General features: G+C 37.3%; 1 protein-coding gene across 4 annotated transcripts in view; it reads right to left on the reverse strand.

Annotated features, from left to right (window-relative positions):
- LYST (lysosomal trafficking regulator) overlaps positions 1-20,683 on the reverse strand; it is a 195,228-nt gene that overhangs the window by 120,624 nt on the left and 53,921 nt on the right. For all 4 annotated transcript variants that reach the window (XM_057530732.1, XM_057530731.1, XM_057530730.1 and 1 more), the window contains 7 exons: positions 16,460-16,550; positions 12,666-14,745; positions 9,893-10,916; positions 7,948-8,109; positions 6,308-6,464; positions 3,939-4,165; positions 3,367-3,433 (listed from right to left, as the gene is read on the reverse strand). In XM_057530732.1, coding sequence (XP_057386715.1) covers positions 3,367-3,433; positions 3,939-4,165; positions 6,308-6,464; positions 7,948-8,109; positions 9,893-10,916; positions 12,666-14,745; positions 16,460-16,550 — 3,808 coding nt within the window. The remainder of the gene's footprint in view (positions 1-3,366; positions 3,434-3,938; positions 4,166-6,307; positions 6,465-7,947; positions 8,110-9,892; positions 10,917-12,665; positions 14,746-16,459; positions 16,551-20,683) is intronic.

Consider the following 20,683-nt stretch of genomic DNA (forward strand, 5'->3'; position numbering starts at 1 on the left):
ATCAAACACTATTGTCACATCTTGAATGGATTATAAATACTCTAATAATCCAAAAATCTGCTGAAGAAATAACAATATAATTAAATGCAAACCAACTAACCAACGGACAAACAACAACAAAACCACTTTTCTTAAAGATTGGTTAGCTCAAAGTAAAATAAAGGTATTATTTAAAGAAGCATAAATTAATACAGTATTTCTTAAATAAGCTGTTAGGTACCATAAAACAGTCTGCTACCTTCTCATGTTGAAAATGTTTAATTTATGACTATAACTTTCTAAATAGAAAATTAGATGACATAAGTAAAAGTGGAAGTATTAAAAATTACGAAAACACTAAAATATGACAAATGATTAGTTTGAACACTTTATTCTATCATGGGGTTTAGTATGAAATATAATTGGTAATACACACATTCATATAACTTTCTAGAGTAAAATAAATATTTGTAGCGTATATTACAGCGATCGAAGTATATTTGCATGCATTATCTCAGCTGATCCTAACCAAAAATAAGTCCTACAAAATAAATATTATCTCCCTTTTGGACATGACAAAATAATTCTGATATAAAACCTGAGAATAGAAGTCATGTTTCAGCAACATGTTTTGTAGAAGCAGTGAACTGATACAGTAGCGTAATGGTAGACATATCTAGAAAGAAACTTGCAACAAGACTAAAATAGCATGGACTTTATCCTGTAAGTTACATCAATCAGTTAAAGGTTTTAGAGTAGGAAAATAACATGATCGATGTAAAGTGTATGTGCTTAGATTTTTTTTTCCAGTTCAAAACTAACAGGTTCCAGTTCAAAATGGGGGAATAGAGATATGCACACACATATACATATGCCTCTGTCTACCACCGAAAAGTCACTGAACTGAAAGTTCAGAATAACAAAAAGGAAGAAACGCATAACAGGAAAAAAGTGGGGAGGCAGTGGGCATTGGGAGCAGGTCAAGTGAGAGATTTAAAAATACTTCTTGAAGATGGAAGGAGAGATAGATAAAAGAGAAAGCTGCAGCCTAGAATCTCTTTGAATTACAAAGGGGCTCAGAGGAACGAAGAGCCGATCTATCCCCAATCTGGGGAGGAAGTAAGACGGGGCTGCAAGCACAGGGATTAATAAAAGGTCTGTCTGTGACATCCGCCTCTCTCCTTGATTCCGAGTACACAGCACAGATAAGTCACCTTTCACCTTTATGCCCCAAACCTGTAAACTCTTCTCAAAAGAAACTGAATGGCTTCTGCCCAGAAAAAGCTGAGATGCATGGTGGGATGTTAGCATCAGGGATACCAGGTATAACTGTAAAAGTCTGCAGACTGGCCGAGTTGCCTAACCAAGGGGAAAAATAGGAACTGAAGAGTATACAGAGTACATAGAGAACTCCTAATACTCAACGACAAAAAAAGAAACACCCTGATTTTGAAAAAGGGTGAAGGATTTGAATAGACACGTCTCCAAAGAAGATATACAGATGGCTAACAAGTACATGAAAAGATGATCAATGTCACTAATCATTACGGAAATGCAAATCAAAACCACAGTGAGAAACCACAGTGAGGAAAACATCAGACAAATTCAGCAGGGGGACATTCTACAGTATGATCAGTCCTCCTCAAAACTCTCAAGGTCATTAAACAGGGAAAGTCTAAGAAATTGTCACAGCCAAGAGGGAACCTAAGGAGGTATGACAACTAAATGCAATGTGAATCCTGGCTAAGATCTTTAAACAGAAGAACATTAGGTACACACTAAGGCAATTTGAATAAACTATGGACATTAGTTAATAATAATATAACAATATAGGTTCATTAATTATAGCAAATATACTAAGGTTAATCTGGTACTCTCTGTACTATCTGCTCAATCTCTCTGTAAAGGTAAAGCTGTTGTAAAAAATAAAGCTTATTAATAAAAAAATTAAAAAGCAATCTACATTAAACCAAAATAAAATTTAAAAATGAGTTTTAAAAACCTGAAGTACTGATGTATGCTACAACATGGATGAAAATATTATGCTAAGCGAAAGAAGCCAGTCACAAAAAACCACATATTCCATTTACATGAAATATCTAGAATAGGTAAATCTACAAGACAGGAAATAGATTAGTGATTGCCAGGGGCTGGGGCACGTGCGTGGGGGAGGGTGAAGGGGAAAGAGGGAGTGACTGCTACAGGGTATGGGGTTTCTCTTGGGGCGATGAAAATGTTTTAACATGGACAGCTCTGAACCTACTAAAAAACACTAAATTGTACACTTCAAACGGGTGAATGGTATAGTATATTAATATATCTCAATTATATCACAAATATATCTCATGTATATGAATTATATCTCAGTAAAGCTGTTATGAAAAGATAATGGAATAGAATTTCTCAGAGCTGAGCTGGAAATAAGTCTTCAGATCAAAAAAGTCCACTAAGTGCCCAGCACAATAAATAAAAATATACCCATACACTAAGTAGATGGGGAAGAAGGGAAGGCTTTTCCTTACAGTGTAATCCCAATTAACAAATGAAGATGGAATGAGGGAAACAGAAAATTACTATTTGGCAAACCACCATATTAACTGTTTCAGTCAAGAATCATCAATGGATGCTAAAGCGAGTGGGTTAAAGTATGATGAAAAAAGGATATTTACATAGCCTTAAGTTATCTCCCCATAAGAAACTTCCTAATTATAAAGAGAAAACACTAACTTAACAATGGAAACACCTGGCAAAACACCACCTTAACCAAGTGATCGAAGTCAACATCACCAGTAATAAGATACAGATATCATGAACCCCTAGATATGACGCACTGTGAAAAGGCATAGCATCGCTTGTGAGGTATGCATGCCCAAAACGCATAACTTGAATTTGATCATGAGAAAATATGCGACAAACCCAAATTAACATTTTGTGTATGTCAGCCTTAATTCTCCAATTACAATTTAGGTTTCTCCAACTAAAATCTAGGTTTCTATCTAGTGTATATAATATAATCATATTACGTATTCATTATGAATTTCTCAAATGTCTGTGAAAGTACAGAGTAGAGAGCGGGCACTCAAGCGATACCTGGTAAAGCAGCAACACAGTGTTTAGACTGGGTTACAGCCCTTGCAATGCCACTTCCATGTATACGACCCTGAACAACTAATTCGATCCCTTGGAATCTAGATTTTCCTCTCTATAAACTCAAGATACTTATACTATGTCTACCGCATTGGATGGTTCTGAGAAACAAAAGAGATGATGCATATAAAGCTACTTTTGAAACCACACAGCCCTATGCCAATGGAAGCCATTATTGTCAACTCTTCACATGGCAACAACATTATTTCAAAGCTATGGTTTAAAACAGTTTCAACGCACCTTGAAAATCAGAATCAGTCTGTGTTAAAATACTCAAGAACCCTCCTAAAAGATTTTTCACAGTTCCCTGAAGATTAAAAAACAAAACATAAGAAATTAAATTTCTTACCTCATGAAAGCATGAAGCAACTGTAATATCATAATAAACTACTTGATAGTCTACTGTATACACATTTCTAGGTATTTTAAAATAAGTGGAGAGAATGCTATGTGTAGGATTATACATAATTTTCATTTTGTTTTTCATGCTGTTTTGTTTTCTGAGTTTTCAAAACAATGACTATATATTAAAATTAAATGCAATTTTTCAAATATTATCCATTCTCAGAAGCATACTAGGATTCTTATCAGTTAGCCAATGACAACATTAATTTTTATGCTACTTTGGAGAACTATGGAAATAGAAGATTTTTAGAATATCACTTGTACTAAAAACATACATTAAGGTATTATAACAGGTAAGTAATCATCTCAATTTTCAGACAAGTTGGGTTATATATAAACAAAGAGGTGAGTAATTGGGGCATGCGTGTGGTAAATATTGATCACATTTAACTAAATACATCTTTTACCTGTTGCATGAGTAGAAAAATATTCTTTTCTTTCTGTCTGATGATTTTCAAAAAACTCTCAAATACATGGGCAAGCACATCAAGTTTGGCTTTACCAGTAGAAAGCAAATTTAATTCCAGCATACAAATCTCAGGATAAATTATTTCCCCTTGAGTGAGGTTTTCAAGTAAGTCGTTTGGACTGCTTGATGCACTGAAACTTTCTACTTCAGGCTTTAAGTCTACCCCTAAAAGGGGGAAAAGAAAAGATTATTTTTATTCCCTAAACATTGAAAAAATATTTCAAATCTCGTTCATCATTTAGGAGATCTAGTGACAAAAGTGCTATTTATAAGATGCTCACAAAACCTTTTCCTACTGCTTGACTTTGGATTACAATACGTATCCTGAAAAATCAAGTCATATGGATATTCTGAAGATAAATGAGTAGCCTTAAGAATAATTTTGATCTTCACTAGAACCACGAATATTATCAACTGTAATTTTTACAGACCTGTGACATAGATTTAACACACTCCTTTGACACAACTGGAAAAAAATACTATCCCAAACTTTCTGACGCCAAAATACCTAAATCACAGGGTAGTTCATTTGTTTGCCCATATCTCTGTGAAAATAGTAGGTCTGGCTATTGGTTGGATGAATTTTATACTTTGTCTTCTTCATAAGTGAGAAACAGACAAGACTTTCAATGAATTTCAATTTCAAGTAATTTCAATGAATATTACATTTTGGAAATTTTAACTGTTATGCTCTTTAAAGAAACTGCTGTACTCTTTTAAAAAGTTCATACAGGTAAGAAATGTATAAATTTCTACCTAGACCAAAATTCTTTAAATTAAGATCTATTTAGCAAACTTACAAAAAGGAGGAAATCTATCATTATAAAATCATGTCTGTACTCTGATAAAACTAACACTGTTGGGACTTCCCTAGCAGTCCAGCGGTTAAGACTTTGTGCTTCCACTGCATAGAGCGCAGGTTAGATCCCTGGTCAGGGAACTAAGATCGCGCATGCCGCACAGTGCGGCCAAAAAAACAAACAAACAAAAAAAACTAACACTATTAAACCAATATTTTTTCCAAAGCACCTGCTCAGGAGGTGGGGGGAGAGGGAGAAGTGGAAGAAAGTGGTTAAAAGGTACAAACTTCCAGTTATAAGATAAATAAGTACTAGGGATATAATGTACAACATGATGACTATAGTCACCATTGCTGTATGATATACAGGAAAGTTAAGTGAGTAGATTCTAAGAGTCCTCATCACAAGGAGAAATGTTTATTTCTTTTCTTTTTATTGTATCTATATGAGATGATGAATGCTAACTAAACCTATTGTGGTCATCATTTCACAGTATATGTCAATCCAACCACCTTAAACTTATACAGTGATGTATGTCAATTATTTCTCAATAAAACTGGAAAAAACATATTAAAGTAGTTTGTTTAATGAATCAAGTAAGCTACATGAACATATATGTGTGTGGCTTTCAATTCGTGGCTGTTCCTTTGTTCTTTTCACTCTCTTTATGGTAAAAAAACAAAAAACAAAGAAACAAAAAATACCTGCTATGGGCCCATCAAGCCCTTTCAGTAGGACATCAGTGATTATTCCCATTCACTCAGTGGGAAAGAGAAAATAGACTTTGAGGAAGATAAACTACTGCAAACTTAGTGAAGACTAACAGTACTGGCACAGTCACAAGATCAGCAGATTAAAAGATGGAGCCTTCCCAGAAGTCTCTTGGCTCTGGCCAATCCATATTTTCCACTTTACCCAAGTTTTAGGCCTGGAAACAAAGGATCATATGCAATGTCGTTCCATCCTAAACAAGTTGGGCTGTGGTGAACTAAGAAGAAATCTATGCTGCAGCATCCTTGGAGGCCACAAAGAGATGTCTGCATTCCTTATATTATTTAATCTTTATAACAAACTGCCTGCAATGCTCTTCCTGTCAATGTCCGCTGGATAGATCTTTTGTATTTAGGCCTCAACGTAAACATATCTTCAGAGAGGCCTTCTCTGACCACCCAATCACTATCACATCACCTTGTTTTATTTCTTCATACTGCTTATTTCTGATACTTATTGTTTGTCTTTTCCACTAGAATATATATGAAAGCAGGGACTTCCTCTACCCTGTATTCTTAGGCACTCGATCAATGTTTGTGATAACAAAATATATCTCATTGTTTCAAACTGCTTACAAGAATGCCAGAATTTGTTGTCAAGATCAAATGAAATGATGATGCAATGCACTTTTTAAATGTAAGGCAATACAAAATTCTAAGGTGATATTATTATGAACCATTTGCTAATTAATAATCTGACTTCAAATCCAATCACAAGTACTTCAGTGATATTTTACCATCATCCCAGGTTTCACTGTCCTCAGGATTGCTTTCAGTATCTGCTTCATAACCTTCTTCTTCAACCAAAAGTTTAATACTGCAACACTGAGGATCCTCAGCTTCTTCTGAAAAATCACTAGGTTGGGATGACAATTCTTCTTCAGACTGATGACTCTACAAGATCAGTGTAATTAAAAGGTAAAAGCTGTAATGTTTGTTCCTTTTTTATAAATAAGGTATTTACTACTCAAAGTCATTTTAAGGACAGCTTCAGTATTTTAAGAAAAAAAATCTTAGGCATCGATATTAACCATTACACATTATGAAATTCACACAGAATAATTTTCTTGATTAACACCTCAAAAAATAGCTGTCCTAAAAGATTAAGCTATAGGTCATTTCAGTTTTACTGAAAAATAAGTCTAAGAAATTTCATTCTAGTTATATGATAAGAAATGACTAAAAACCACAATGAGGTAGAATTAAGTTGTACTTCCTACAACTTCATGTGAATAAATATGTATTAGTTTTACATATTTGTTCATGGAAAAGATTTTTTCATAGGATTTTTATACATAAAGTGTTTCATAAATTAGATACCCAGAGAAGAGATGAAAAATTTTCAAGGAAATTAATTTTAAGATTTCAGAATGCAGTTGTCTATATACAAGCATCTCAGAAATCAAGAGTTCCAGCATTAACTCCCTGTGCAATATCTTGTGGCATGAAATTTTCCTTCTCTTATAAAAATGTTACTAATATCTTCATTTTAGAAAACACACTTGAAGAAGCTCAGAGTATTTTATCATTGCAACAGTAATAAAAGGTAGAGTAAACTTTTTTTTTTAATAAGTAGGTAGGTATTTTAACCTACCTAGGTATTTTGACATTTTAGGTAGGTATTTTAACATTTTCCAGTTAACCAACTGATTCAGTAATATGATGAAGGCATTAGTAGCTATTTCAGTAAGTTTTTAAGTTATGACAAACAGTAACGTAAAATATTATGGCAGAAGATTATAAAATGCTAATGTATGTCCAGACCAAGGAATTTAAAAAGAAGTTACATACGGATAAAGGAGCGGTGACAATTAACTAATGGTAAAGAAACATGAAAGGAGAGGGAAATTAACTAAATATGTATCTGAGTTTCAGGAAAAAACATCAAAATAGTTCTTTTAGAAAACAATGTTAACAGAACAACTAAAAAACTATGACTGCTATTTTCTATGCAAGTACTAGTCATTTTTCATGCTGAGTGATTTAAAATTAAAGTGAGAAGAGAGTTCTGGAAATATTAGCTGCACCAATATAGGATCAAATAAGACCCATCCCTGAATTGTTATTTAATAAACTATCAGTTTATATGTAAGACTTACCAAATAATACCTTTCCACCTAACTAGAAGTAATTCTCAGAAAATCTCCAGATTAGATGAAGAGAAGCATGTCATCCTGCTCTCCTGTTTTTTACGAGATACGGCACTGACTAAATACAATCCACCCCACGTGACGGCGACACGGCCCATCGAACTCACATGACCAAATCCTGGCCCACATGTCCTAACCACATTCATTGGTGTCTTACTCCCATCCCACACAGAGGCTTCTGCCTCTGCCAGTCACACCCAAACAACACAACTGTCAGTTATTCATACCTTCTCAGTCACAGCATCATCGTGTTCAAAATCTGCTGAATGATTCCCCAGTGCAACTCGAAGCAGGGCATCAAATAAAGGCTTTGCTAATTCTGTTTCAGTCACCTTTGACTTGGAAAGATGGCTCCTCATTTCAAGCAGTATATTTTCCACAGACAAGTTCTAAGGTTAAAAAAAAAAAAAAAAAAAAAAGAGAGACTAAGAATATTAACATGCTTTAAGAAAAAATTAAACAGTGACAAAACAAATGATAAGTTAATAGTTACTTAAGCAAACGCTAGTCCATTTATTTGCAGTTGATATGAAATTAAAATGACTATAAATACCTAGCACTTATACAAACATCCTACTGTTACAATTAATAACAACATTTTAATTTATCAAATGCTTTACTCATCTTATTTGGTTTTGAATTTCAATGTACCATAAATTAATTGTATCGTGCGAAAAATGTTTAGTTAAAACTTCAGGGGTTTGATTAACCGTCTCTAGATTTTACAAATTCCTTCTTCTTGGAGATTCCTTAAGACTCTAAGAAGCACTTACGTTCTAATCCTTTTCTCTTCCTCCCTTCTTTACTCCTTCCCATCTGTGCTTGAGGGGAACTCTCACTGCTTGCCTACGTTCCTCTACTAGGGGATGAGGCCATAAGGATGGATAGGAGGAAACTGACTTCTTCCCTGAGGAATTATCTCCGTCCAATGTGAGACACAGATACATACAAACAAGATATGATGGTGACCATACGAGAGCTATAAATAAAGCTCTCTGAGTACAGAAGAGAGAGGATGTGCCTGAGAGACCTGTCAGAGTGTCCAGAGGAAGGACTGTATGAGATGAACAATGAAGAGCAGGTTGGAGACAGCAGGCATAGAAGCAGAGAGAGAGAACACGCCAGGCAGAAGAACAGGTACAAAAGTACAGAAGTGGTGACAAAGGATGGCATCTCGAGAAGCTGTCAGCTCAGTATGGCTGATTGCAGCATGGTGAAGGATGGCAGGAAATTAGGCTAAACAAGGAAGTGAAAGCAAGACTGTGAATGGGCTCTGCGTGCTATACTAAGGAGTGTCTATTTTAATTGTGAGCAACGTGGAGGCATCAAGATGTTTTAGACAGGAGGCATTATGGAGGCTGGGACTGCAGTCGGGAGAGCCTCCTGGCTGACAGAACGGTTAGGGGTGAGTCAGTAAGGAAAGAAGGGATCTGCCATATTCGAAGTGTCCTTAGAAGCAAGGTCCAAAACTGAGAACTCCTTTTTCTCTGAGACATGCTCTCAGGAGAAATTTGTAAAGGTGTGAGGGAGGCAGAATATGTCAGGGAAAGAAGCCAGGCAAACGTGTGGTTCCAGAATAAATGTGTAGCCCCAGCCTAATTCCACGGGAAGCTCTGTGGCCCGAGCTGCACCGCAGAAACTGCCCCCCCCAACAGAGCCATTGCCATCAACCACGGGCTCTGAGCACCCTTCCCCAGTCGGCCAAGGGCACTCCTTGGAAGATGGGTGCAGATGTGAGTCCTCAGCAGCCAACATCTGCAGCAGACGGTGGACGGGGGGATCAGCTTGGTAGGGGATCTGGGCAGGGCACCAAACAGAATCACACCAAGACTGAAGAGTCTGAACTTTGAAATACAATACTCATTATTACTCATCTGACATTCAGTGAGTAACTAATGCCTTTCAGAGTTGGTAAATTTGTCACATGTGGGTTCTGAATTCCAAACTAAAACGTAAGCTTCTTGAGGGCAAGAACAGGGTCATGTACTCCTCTGTGTCCGCCACGGTACCTGGTACTGTGCTAAGCATGCAGAAGCATCTCAAAACTTAGAATCTTTGGAAAAACAGAATGACAATAGTATTACACTAGAACTTTAAAAAAAAAAAAAAATATATATATATGTATATATGCATATGTAAAACACACTAGCTAGATGAAGGACAAGTTACTACCTGATTAGGTAGCTCCAATTCCATCTTTTGCTGACTAGCTCCGGTGCCATGAAGACAAATAGCCAAAAGGGCTTCCAAAAGTCGTATACCCTGAAGTGACGTCTCGCTTTCTCGATTCGTAAATACTTTTGCTTCCTCAGGAGCAGCTTCCGTGGCTGGAGTTTGTCCCACATTCATGGAAGAAATAGGCTGTGACTCCAATTTACCTAAACTGTCAGCACTCTTTTTCAGACTACCCAGTTCTGATGGTGTGGGGTCACTTTTCACAGTCAAAGACAATAAATCTTCCTTCACAGTGATCTCAGATTGAGAAGGTCTGTGTAAATCTTGGTTTTCATCTACATTTATATCCCCCTCCTTTTTCCCTTGCTCCTCTTCAGGACTTCTGAATAGTTCCTGTATTATCATAAATATTAATTTATGGCATACTCGGAAACCACCAAGCCTATAAAACTGTTTCTGGAAAACTGGACTCAACATGTAGATCCAATGACACATTGACCAAATGTCTGCTGCTTGGTGCATGTGTTTGCGAGAGGGCAGGACGAGGCTCTCGAGACAGAAACATGGCAGCATGTGTTGCAAAGGCTCGCTCGCTGTACTGTCGTAGCCAGAAGTATCTTCTGAATCATTGGCTGACTCTCTATCAGATTCTGCTTCTTTACTTACGCACAAGAACGCCACACAGAGGAAGAGGTTTATCGTGTTGATATGAACATCCTGGGTGACAGACTTCCGTTTCTTTGGATAAGCATCTTTGAGGCGGGCATAAAATTTGCTAAGACTCTGAGAATCTGAATAAGCTTGCTGGTTGTACAAAGTACTGATATTTAAAGACGACAGCTCCTTCTGATCAAAGTCTGTCCCATCAATACCTGGAATTGAAGAATCTTTCTGTTGTTGCCCTAGGCTGATTATCAGAGTTTCAAATGCTTTTAGCGAGTGATTTCGAATACCATCTAAGTAATTTAATTCAATTATTTGGTTCACTCCATTACAACTTAAAAACAAATCTCTTATTACCCTGTGAGAGAAAAAAAAAATACAAGAGCTTTTACATATAGCAACATCATTTATAAGTAGGTACATATACTATTTAAATATGTCATTGCTGCAAATACTAAACACTACCTATTTCAACTCATCAATTATCTGGCTGAAGTCCTCAGATATGACTAGGATCTCAAGTGGCTTTCTAGTTACTTTTACATCCTTCTTCAAACACTCCAGCAGCATTTGAAAAGAACAGATTACAACGTATCTCAAGTTAAACGAAGCAACGCATCTCAAGTTAAACGAAGCAACGCATCTCAAGTTAAGTTAAACGAAGCGCATTTTTCTCCAAATGGCAAATTTCTCTATAAATTCTCAGTGCCACAGCCACCATCACATTTGAGATGGACACTCCGGAAGCCCGGAGGCATTTGTGTGTCCATTTGTTTGTCTGCCTGATGGTTCACCCAGGACTTCTGTTGGTTTTAAATCTGTATGTCACACAGGGAAAGAACCAAACTGCAGATGTGAAGTTTTTCAGCTCTGTCTCAGGTAAGACTCACGGATCTGGATCCCTGTCCAGAAATAGGCTAAGGAGTTTAAAGCTTTCAAAGCAAAGTCAGTTCTATTTAAACAATGTCAGAATGTCAGGAATTTTTAAAAAAGAGATTGTAAAGATAATGATCACAGATGGGTTGTATTTTATTACGTTTTTTAAAATGGTACATGCATTAATTTGAAAGGCCAAACTACCCATCAGAAGCAAGCTTTATTTATAAAACTATTTTTTAAGTATCAGAGTTGAAAATCACAAAATCTGCAAAACTGGGCTTCCCTGGTGGCGCAGTGGTTGAGAATCTGCCTGCTAATGCAGGGGACACGGGTTCAAGCCCTGGTCTGGGAAGATCCCACATGCCGCGGAGCAACTAAGCCCGTGAGCCACAACTACTGAGCCTGCGCGTCTGGAGCCTGTGCTCCGCAATGGGAGAGGCCATGACAGTGAGAGGCCCGCGCACCGCGATGAAGAGTGGCCCCCGCTTGCCGCAACTACAGAAAGCCCTCGCACAGAAACGAAGACCCAACACAGCCAAACAAAAAATTAATTAATTAATTAATTTTAAAAAAATCTGCAAAACTCATTGATGGGATTCTAAGTAATTTTAATTTTCTTCATTTTGCTTATCTGTATTTTCCACATATATTGCTTAGGCAATAAATGTAGATACGGTATTTAAAAAATAATAATTCCCTTAATTTCACTACCTCCATAAATAATTATCATTTTATGTATATGCATATTTTACCTAGTTGTAAATAAGCGGATGATATTTTTATTTTTTTATTTTATTGATAAAATATTATAAGCATTTTTTCATGTCCCAACATGATCCTTTTAAACATTATTTTTTAATGGCTAATAAAATTACATCAAGAAAATATAAAATAATTAATTTAACCTTGCCCATGCTGTTGGATATTTGTGTTGTGTCCATTTTTTTCTCAGAAATACATTTAAAACTTTACTTTTTTTCAGAGAAATTAAAATCAATGGCTCTATCCTCTTCTCTATGACCACCCCAGTAAAAACAAACAAATGAACAAATACATAAATGTTTAAAAAAAAATCTGACATGGGATGGGAATTTTTTGGTAGTTGTTAAACTAAAAATTAAATCCTAGGAAAAAATAAATAATGAAGATATTCAAAAGCGTACAATGAGAAAAAATATCTACACACACACACACACACACACACATACACACACACATACACACGAACCTTGATTTAAGCAGGGTAGGCAGAGTTTTTAAATAAATCTGAACCACTTCCTGGGGCAAACACTGGTTCTGATGGCTACATACATGAGTCTGAGCTGAAGTAATGCCGAGCTGTTGACAATGATGTGCTAATTCAACTCCTCTTTGGAGCACAGGATTAAATATGTAGTTATACAATTTCCACTGGACAACTATATTGCCTTTCTGCATTAAACTGGAAATGTGACTTGCAATCTGCACACTACATAATCTGTCTTCTTCAAAAACAAAATTCTGATAAGCCTCTAAGGCATCCCATTTCCACAACAAGTCTTCAGATCCACTGCTGGGCAGGATCCCTTGAAATCTGTAAGAAGGACTGGATAAACCTGAGGAAGGTTCAGCATCGCATGCGTTTCCCTGCAGGGTCTCTTCTAATTTGGCTAGTTGATCTGAGTCAACGGTACAAATATTGCAAGCTGCTTTCTTAGTTTTTTGTGGTATCTCGGCTCCTCCTAACTGATCCAAAATAAGTTTGTTAAGAATATTTAATATATGCTGCCGACAGTTTTTCAGTGCTGGCGATTTAAAAGCATAGAGCAAAGGAATGATCACAGATTTGGGATCCATACAACAGCATATGCCGATGTTCTGAACACCCGAGAGAATCTGGACGCACGTGCTGCTCAAGGAAGCCTGCTGCAGTAAGCGTAAACACTGGTGAGCACACACTGCAATGCAACAGCACCGCTCCGGGTAATACACGTCTCCATCTGCCGTCTCTTCAAACGGGCTTTTGGAAACTTGGTTTTTAAAAGCCGAAACCAGCAGACCTGAGAGATCTCTGTGGTGATGCATGAGGTGGGAATATTCACACCGTCTGTGCCTTTTTCTTGTACACATTGAATGATGAAGTTGCTCTGATTTCACTTTTTTGACAGTGCTCATTATTTTCATCACACTATTGATGAGGGCTTTCAAATGTTCTGAGGCCTCAGGAGGAACCCCATCTCTTACAACCAGCCACTCCATTTGAAGAACTGCTGTTTCAAGTAAATGAAATCCATGATGCTGAATGAATTCTTGAACCAGATCCATGGCTTGACTGAAGAAGAAAGGATTTGAAGCTGCACTTTGAAGACAACAGATCAGGATCTGTAAAACTCCCTCTAGGAGCTCAGGTAAAAGAAGCGCTCTATGGCGATACTTGGAAAACACAAAATCTTCCTGAACCTCTTGTAGTGTTTTCTTTTGTCTTGGTGCAAAAGGGTCGGGCTGCTTTTCTAGGCAAGTTCTAATTTTTAAAGCTGCTCTAAGCAATTCCGTTAAATTTTTTCGAAGACTTTCTGGCATCATCTCTGCCATACTGATATCTACTGACATAAGATGCAACACTGTTCGAAAAAGCATCCGTTGAATCAAAGCCACCGGTTCTTCAGTCCAACCTGCAGAAACCATCCGACTCTCCAAATTGTCGCTGAGATTACAGCAGTCCCCAAAACCCACTAGGAACTCAGTCAGCGTGGGCACTACACTGGCGGCTAGAGCAGAATTATGATTCAAGGTAATGTCAAACTTACAAACTTTCTCTAATAAAGATAACAAAACATGACATAAGTCAAATGGAGAATTGTGCATGTGACTGATGATAGACAAGGCCGCTGGCTCACTTAAAATGTCAGTGTTTGACTCTTGTCTTGGAATCTTCTCTCTGGAATTTTCCAAAGCCATGGTATCAGGAAGGGTCTGTTCTTTGGTTGATAAGTGGTCAAGCTTAGCTGTAAGGTGGTCTTCTTTAGGAGACTGTGTTATAAAATGCTTCAGCAGATGGGACCTTCTATGCTTAGTCATTACTATACTTTTGTCATCTGAATTGACTTCTGAATCTGAGGTGGAGAGCTGTGTCTTTCTTGCATCTCTTACAGAATAGCGATGGGTAGTTTTACGCTGCCGTCTGCTTTGTCGAAAAACATTTACTTCTGCAGAAACCTGACCGGCTGGGGTGCTTCCTTCTAAATATAATTTTTCCTGAGTAGATCTTTGAGAACTTGAGTTCTTTTCTTTGGTCAGGATTATATCAGCTGAGAACGGTAGATTAAAATCTAACAATATGAAGAAAGAAAATTTAGAATACCTTAATATGTTTTAAAACTCAGTTTGCATAGGTGATTACCCTCTTACTTATCATTCACTTTAGGAGTTTATCCTCAGTATATTTTTATTATGGGGCTGATTTCCTTTAGCCTTTTGTTATGTCTCTACTCCCCTTCCTCCCCTTATCACTTCACTTCCTTATCCCGCTCATGTTAAGTACCAGGTGGCACTGGTTCCAAGGATACAAATTGATTCTGAAAACAACATGGAGAACAGTGTTAGGAAAGTAGTGCTGGTATTTAGCGCTACTATTCCTACCACTTTACAAATCTCCTCCGATAATGCCATTAATTAAGACACGGGTATATTATATTCTCAAAACAGTATTTAGTTTATAGCCCTGATATAACTTAGAAACTTTAAGACTTTCTAAAATTATTTTTAAATCATACAGTAGATACCAAATGTTCTCCAAGACTGAGGTTAAAAGAGTTATTCATTCACAATATCTACGGCATGTGCTACGCACTGAACTAGGCACAGGTACAGGCATTCATTCCTGTTTCATCCTCAGTGCCTAGAACCTAGGGCTGCCGTGTGCTCACCACTCAATACCTATCTCTTAGGGAAATGAATAAATTTTCCATACTAATTAAAAAGATAATGAAATTGGTCTTTCCTTTTGCAATAACACGTAATAAGATCTATACGAAAGATATAGTTATAATTCAGAATGAATAAATTTAAAAATCTGTAAATAAAAGACTTGTGCTTTAATTAAGGGAGATTAAAAGGAGTCTGACAAATTCCATGTATGCAAAAGATGCAGGCAATGAAGACAACTTCCCCAAAAGGACACAAATTAGATTTCTTAAGTGATTAACAATTTGTGAATTCTATAAATTAAGAAGAAAACAAGAGCAGAATCAGTGAATCAACAAATAAGTAGGATAACAATATTACAAGAACTTAGGTAACTCCCTAAAAGAGAGCCCCATATCAGAAACACATTAAAAATGCATATATGGCATTAAAATACAATTCAGGAGATTTTTCTTTTTTTTTTTCCAACCTGAGATATCCTTAAACATCTCACAATTCGCATATTCCAGAAGTGGTCAAGGGGGAAAACTGTTAATCCCTCCACTGAAACATTTAAGCTAAGTTTCATATACTTAATATGATATGTATACACATATTTTTATTTTTTCTGAATCAGAAATTAAAAGTATGTAGTGACCTTAAGTGTAATAATTCTACCAAGTCCTGAAACAAAATATTACTTCAAATTTATCCTTTAAAAGCAACAGTAGAAAAGCTAAACTACAGAAGTCATTGACAGAGTACTGGTAATGGAAAGCAGCCTTTAAAATAAGCAAAGAATCTTTAATTTCTTTCTTCAAACTTTTCCCTCTCCATTTCTCAAATGTTAGGCTACATATCCAGATTTACTCCGTTTGCTAAGTGTTCTGCTTCTTCATCTATTTTCTAATCATCATTACATTCAAGGAATCCCCTAAGAAGGACCATGGTTTCTGTATTATTAGAAGAAATAAAAATGTATTTGCCGAAAGAATTTTTCATATTAAGTATCATACTAATATATACCATTCTGATTTTGAGCCATATCAACCGTTACAGCAGAAGTAACTTTTCAATGGAACTTTTTTCCCCAGTGGAATTGTGATAACACAGGTGATATGATAAAGAAAAGACACATACCTGTTGCCTTTTCTAGTTGAACAGGTATCTTCCATACCAGTGGAAGGAGTGACAGAAGAAGGGTAAGGAGTTCTTCTCTACATGTCAATGCCTGTATTAGAAATAAAAGAATCCTTCATGTTCCAAGGTCATGAAACACATTAATTCCTAATATTCTGTCTTAAATTGAACCAAAAAATCCTTTTTCTTGCAAAGGAAGAATCAAGTTAACCTATTTTAAATCCAATTAAAGCTGCGATACTTTGCAACTTATAAACCCTGCCAATGACAGAAGAATGTAAGAGTATTTGACGGTATTTAGCACATTCTTGCTGATTTTTCCAAAAATAGCTGTTATTACCACCATGCACATTGTAAGAATTCCTTACCTACGAAAAAAAAAATTTGCTAGGTGCAAATGAAAAGTTAAGCCCTATTAATTAGCAAACCAATAACATAAGTTACTAGAAAACAAAGTCTTCATGCAGTTAAGTTTAAAACTCAGAGAACACAATTTTAAAAAGAGAAACTGACATTATTAATAAAATAATATACCTAAAGAGAGAAAGACGTATTAGTGAAGGTCATCCAATAAATATTTATAGACTGCACACTAGGTCCACAGCATTTAATGTCTTACCCTTTCTGGAGGATATGGTCCAAGCCCTGCAGAAGGTCCCCTCATTTGGTCCATAGAATACATATACACAAAACAGTTAAAGAACAGAAGGCATGTAGTATGTGTACATACCCAGGTGTGGTACAGGCATTCAGTTTAGGAGTTAAGAAAAAGGAGCAATCGTTATCAGTTAGAGGTGTGGAAGTGCTAGACCTGGAAACGTTGGGACATGGGTGGTCAAGGAATTAATGACAAATCAAGTTTAAATTCCTCACATCAATCAGTGGGGAGGGGGTCAGGGTGATACAATCAGATTTGCCACTATATAGAGGATGGAATTGGCAGGGAGGGGAAGGGATTGATCAGTGTCAGAGGCAGGGCAACAATACAGATGAGAGATAATAATGATCTGAAGCCTCGGATAGTAAAATTGAAGAGGAGGAGACATATTTGAGAAACTGTGAGGGAGAACTGAAATGACTTGCAGTATATGACTGCATACCTGTCAGGTATGACACTGGGAGAAAAAAAAAAAGATCAAAAAGAACTTGAAGGTTTCTGGTTTAGGCCACTAGGCAACTGATAATAGTCACCAAGGCAGGAAATTTAGCAGTGGTGTCAGGTTGGGGTAAAGATAATGGATTCACTTTTTAGACATACTGAGTTTCAGATGTCTGTAAGATATCCAAACGGAGAGAGCTTTTTAGTAAACAGCTGGATATACAGATTTGGAGCTTAAGAAAAAGATGTGAAGTAAATAAAAAGACTGGGGAGTCATCAGGGCAGAGGTTAAGGACGTGGGTGAGATTTCCTAGGGAGAGTATGCAGGAGGACAAGAGAATTCTACCCAGAATGGAGCTCTGGAGAACAACATTGAAAGAACTGTGGATGGTGGACCTGAAGAGCAGCCTACAAAGGAGACTGAGAAGTAGCTTCCCCCAAAGAGAAGCAGAACAAGAAACATCAAGGGAAGAGAGCAGTTCAGGAAAGAAAGGTCAACCAGGTCAAGACTTGCTGTTCTTTAATTGTGTAAGGTGATGGCAGGAAAGTATTTAGCAAGTAGAGGGTCACTGGTGACCTTAACAAACACAGTTTTAATGGAGTGATGAGGGTGCAGGTCAGATTACAATAGGCTGAAGAGTCGAAGGGAATGAGAAAGCAGAGACATAGATTCAGACTATCACTTTCTAGTGTCCTGGTTATGAAAAGCCTCAAAATTCTGCAAAAGTAAAATTTAAACTCCTTCTCAGGCTTGGAAGACCTTTCATGACACGATTCCTACTGACTTGTCCAGTTGTAGCTCCCATCACCACATCTGACCCCTCCCCACATGTCCAGCTATTAAGGGTTTCCTGAACACCACTGGTCTTTGCAAACGTCTTCCTCACATACACTGCTCTTGCAATTCTCTCACCATCCTCCCGTCTGCCAAATGCCAACTCATTCCTCAGGTCTTAATTCCTCTGTGGGGAGACTTCTCTAATCCCCCCTAATTCAAGCTGGGTTTCATGCCTCTAATTTAGTACAGCAACCAACTTGCTCAACGGTTAATGTCTGAATGCCCATTTTCCTTTTTCATTCATTCAACAAATACTTATTGAGCCCCTATGTGCCAGACGCTTTGGATGTAGTGGTGAACAAGGAAGACGATACTCACATCCTTACAAAGCTGACACTCTAGCAGGGGAGACAGAAAATAATGGGCACAGATAAGAAAATTTCAGACAGAATGCTGTGCGATGGAGAAAATTAAACAGGAGAGGGATGACAGAGTGATGGAAAGGGGAACATTTAAACTGGCTGGTCAGGATGGGCCACTTGAGCAGCTACTTAACTGATGAGAAGGAAGAATCCATGCAAAGACAGGGAAGCAAAGGGCTCATAGGAAGTATATAAAGGGTTGGGAATGGATTTGACTTTTTCATAGAATAGCAGGCAGTCCAGTGTGGCTGAAGCATAGCATGGGGGAGGGCGCTAGGAGATAAGCCTGGAAGGTCAGCGAGGTGGACAGTGCCAGATCCAATGTGGCCTTGGGCGTCATGTGAAGGAGTTTGGATTTATCTCTAAATACGATGGGAAACTTTTCCAAACATACTTCCCAGGCCTCTCTCAGAGCATGAACTCCAGGGCTCAGGCTCTAGTCCTTAGCAATCACCTCCCTTTTCTGCCACTCATTGCCTAGTACGTAGTCAGATATCCATAAACATTACCTACATGAATGACTTTGAATTCTGGATGTGAAGTAAAAATTATATCAAAGGGCCCCATTTTTATGTGCTTTACTTCAGAATTAAGAAGACTAAAGATGTCTAACATTCACACGTATAGCTTGTACTCTGTATGTATCTCAACATTTTTTAAGATGCCAGCAAAAGATACACAGTCTTTAAAAAAAAATGTAAACCAATTTTGGGCAGGTCATTCCTGCAGAGTCCTCCTAAGCTGAGTCTTTATCTTTAGCAGATGAACTAATAACTTTCTAACAGAGCTTGGTGAAACCTCAAGGGTGTGTGAAGAAGTGCTATAGACACACTGTCCTTATAATTCAGCCCTCGTTTCCCCATAGTACACTGGCAAATCACCACTGCTGTGTGAGCTGGCATTCCTGCCCCTGGCCTCTGCAACACGTGGCCTGTAACTTCTCTTGCTCCTTCCCACTTAGCTCAGGGCTCAATATGCCAAATTAGGCAATACGTGACACAAACAGATCCATTCCTTGGCTATTCCTAGACTGTCCAATCTACAGAAATCATACTACTCCTCATTTAGTACTTACACTTTTATGTTTCCCCCTGTGCAGGGAAAATGACTGTGTCATACATTTTTAAATTCCCCGTACCAATAATAAGCAGTGAAATCACTCTCATCCAGGTAGTAAGAAGCATATTGTAAGTACCTACCAGGTGCCAGGCACCATCCCTTTCACAATTCTATTGTTTTGACTGGATTTTATATTAACTACGTATCCTAACCATCCAGAAGTAGTGGTGGCAGGATGGGAGAGAAAGGGCAAGTTTATTGGGGGGAAAGGTTGAGATCCCAAACCAGAGGTGATGTTTAGGAAGCTACAAAGGCAGGTGGGCATCAGATCAAGGACCTCAGGATGACATGCTAAGGAACATGGAATGAAGTTATTTTAATTGGTATTAATGGTATTACTTTTAATTTTGACATGGTAATTAAATTTAATGTTCCAGACATAGCAGAAATATGTATTTATTTATTCATTCATTCATTCATTCATTCATTTTGGCTGTGCTGCACAGCATGCAGGCTCTTAGTTTCCCAGCCAGGAATTGAACCTGCACCCCCTGCAGAGGAAGCACAGAGTCTTAACCACTGGACCACCAGGGAAGTCCCAAGTGCTATTTATTTAAGTCCTTTATTCCTTCTATCATAATTTTATAATTATTTCTAAAATATGTGTATCTATACATACATATGTGAACATTTCTTCAATAGTACTGCAAACAGAATCTTTTTAAAATTTCCTAGCTATATAGCTTTAGCTAAAGGAAACAATATATTTGACTTATATTCCATAACTTTGCTGAACAGTTTTCGGGATGATCTTTCGGATTTTTCTGTACACATCACTTAAAAAATTTTTATTTCTCCATCTTTCT

Source organism: Balaenoptera acutorostrata, chromosome 16, assembly GCF_949987535.1.
Source record: "Balaenoptera acutorostrata chromosome 16, mBalAcu1.1, whole genome shotgun sequence".
Taxonomy (NCBI): Eukaryota; Metazoa; Chordata; class Mammalia; order Artiodactyla; family Balaenopteridae; genus Balaenoptera; species Balaenoptera acutorostrata.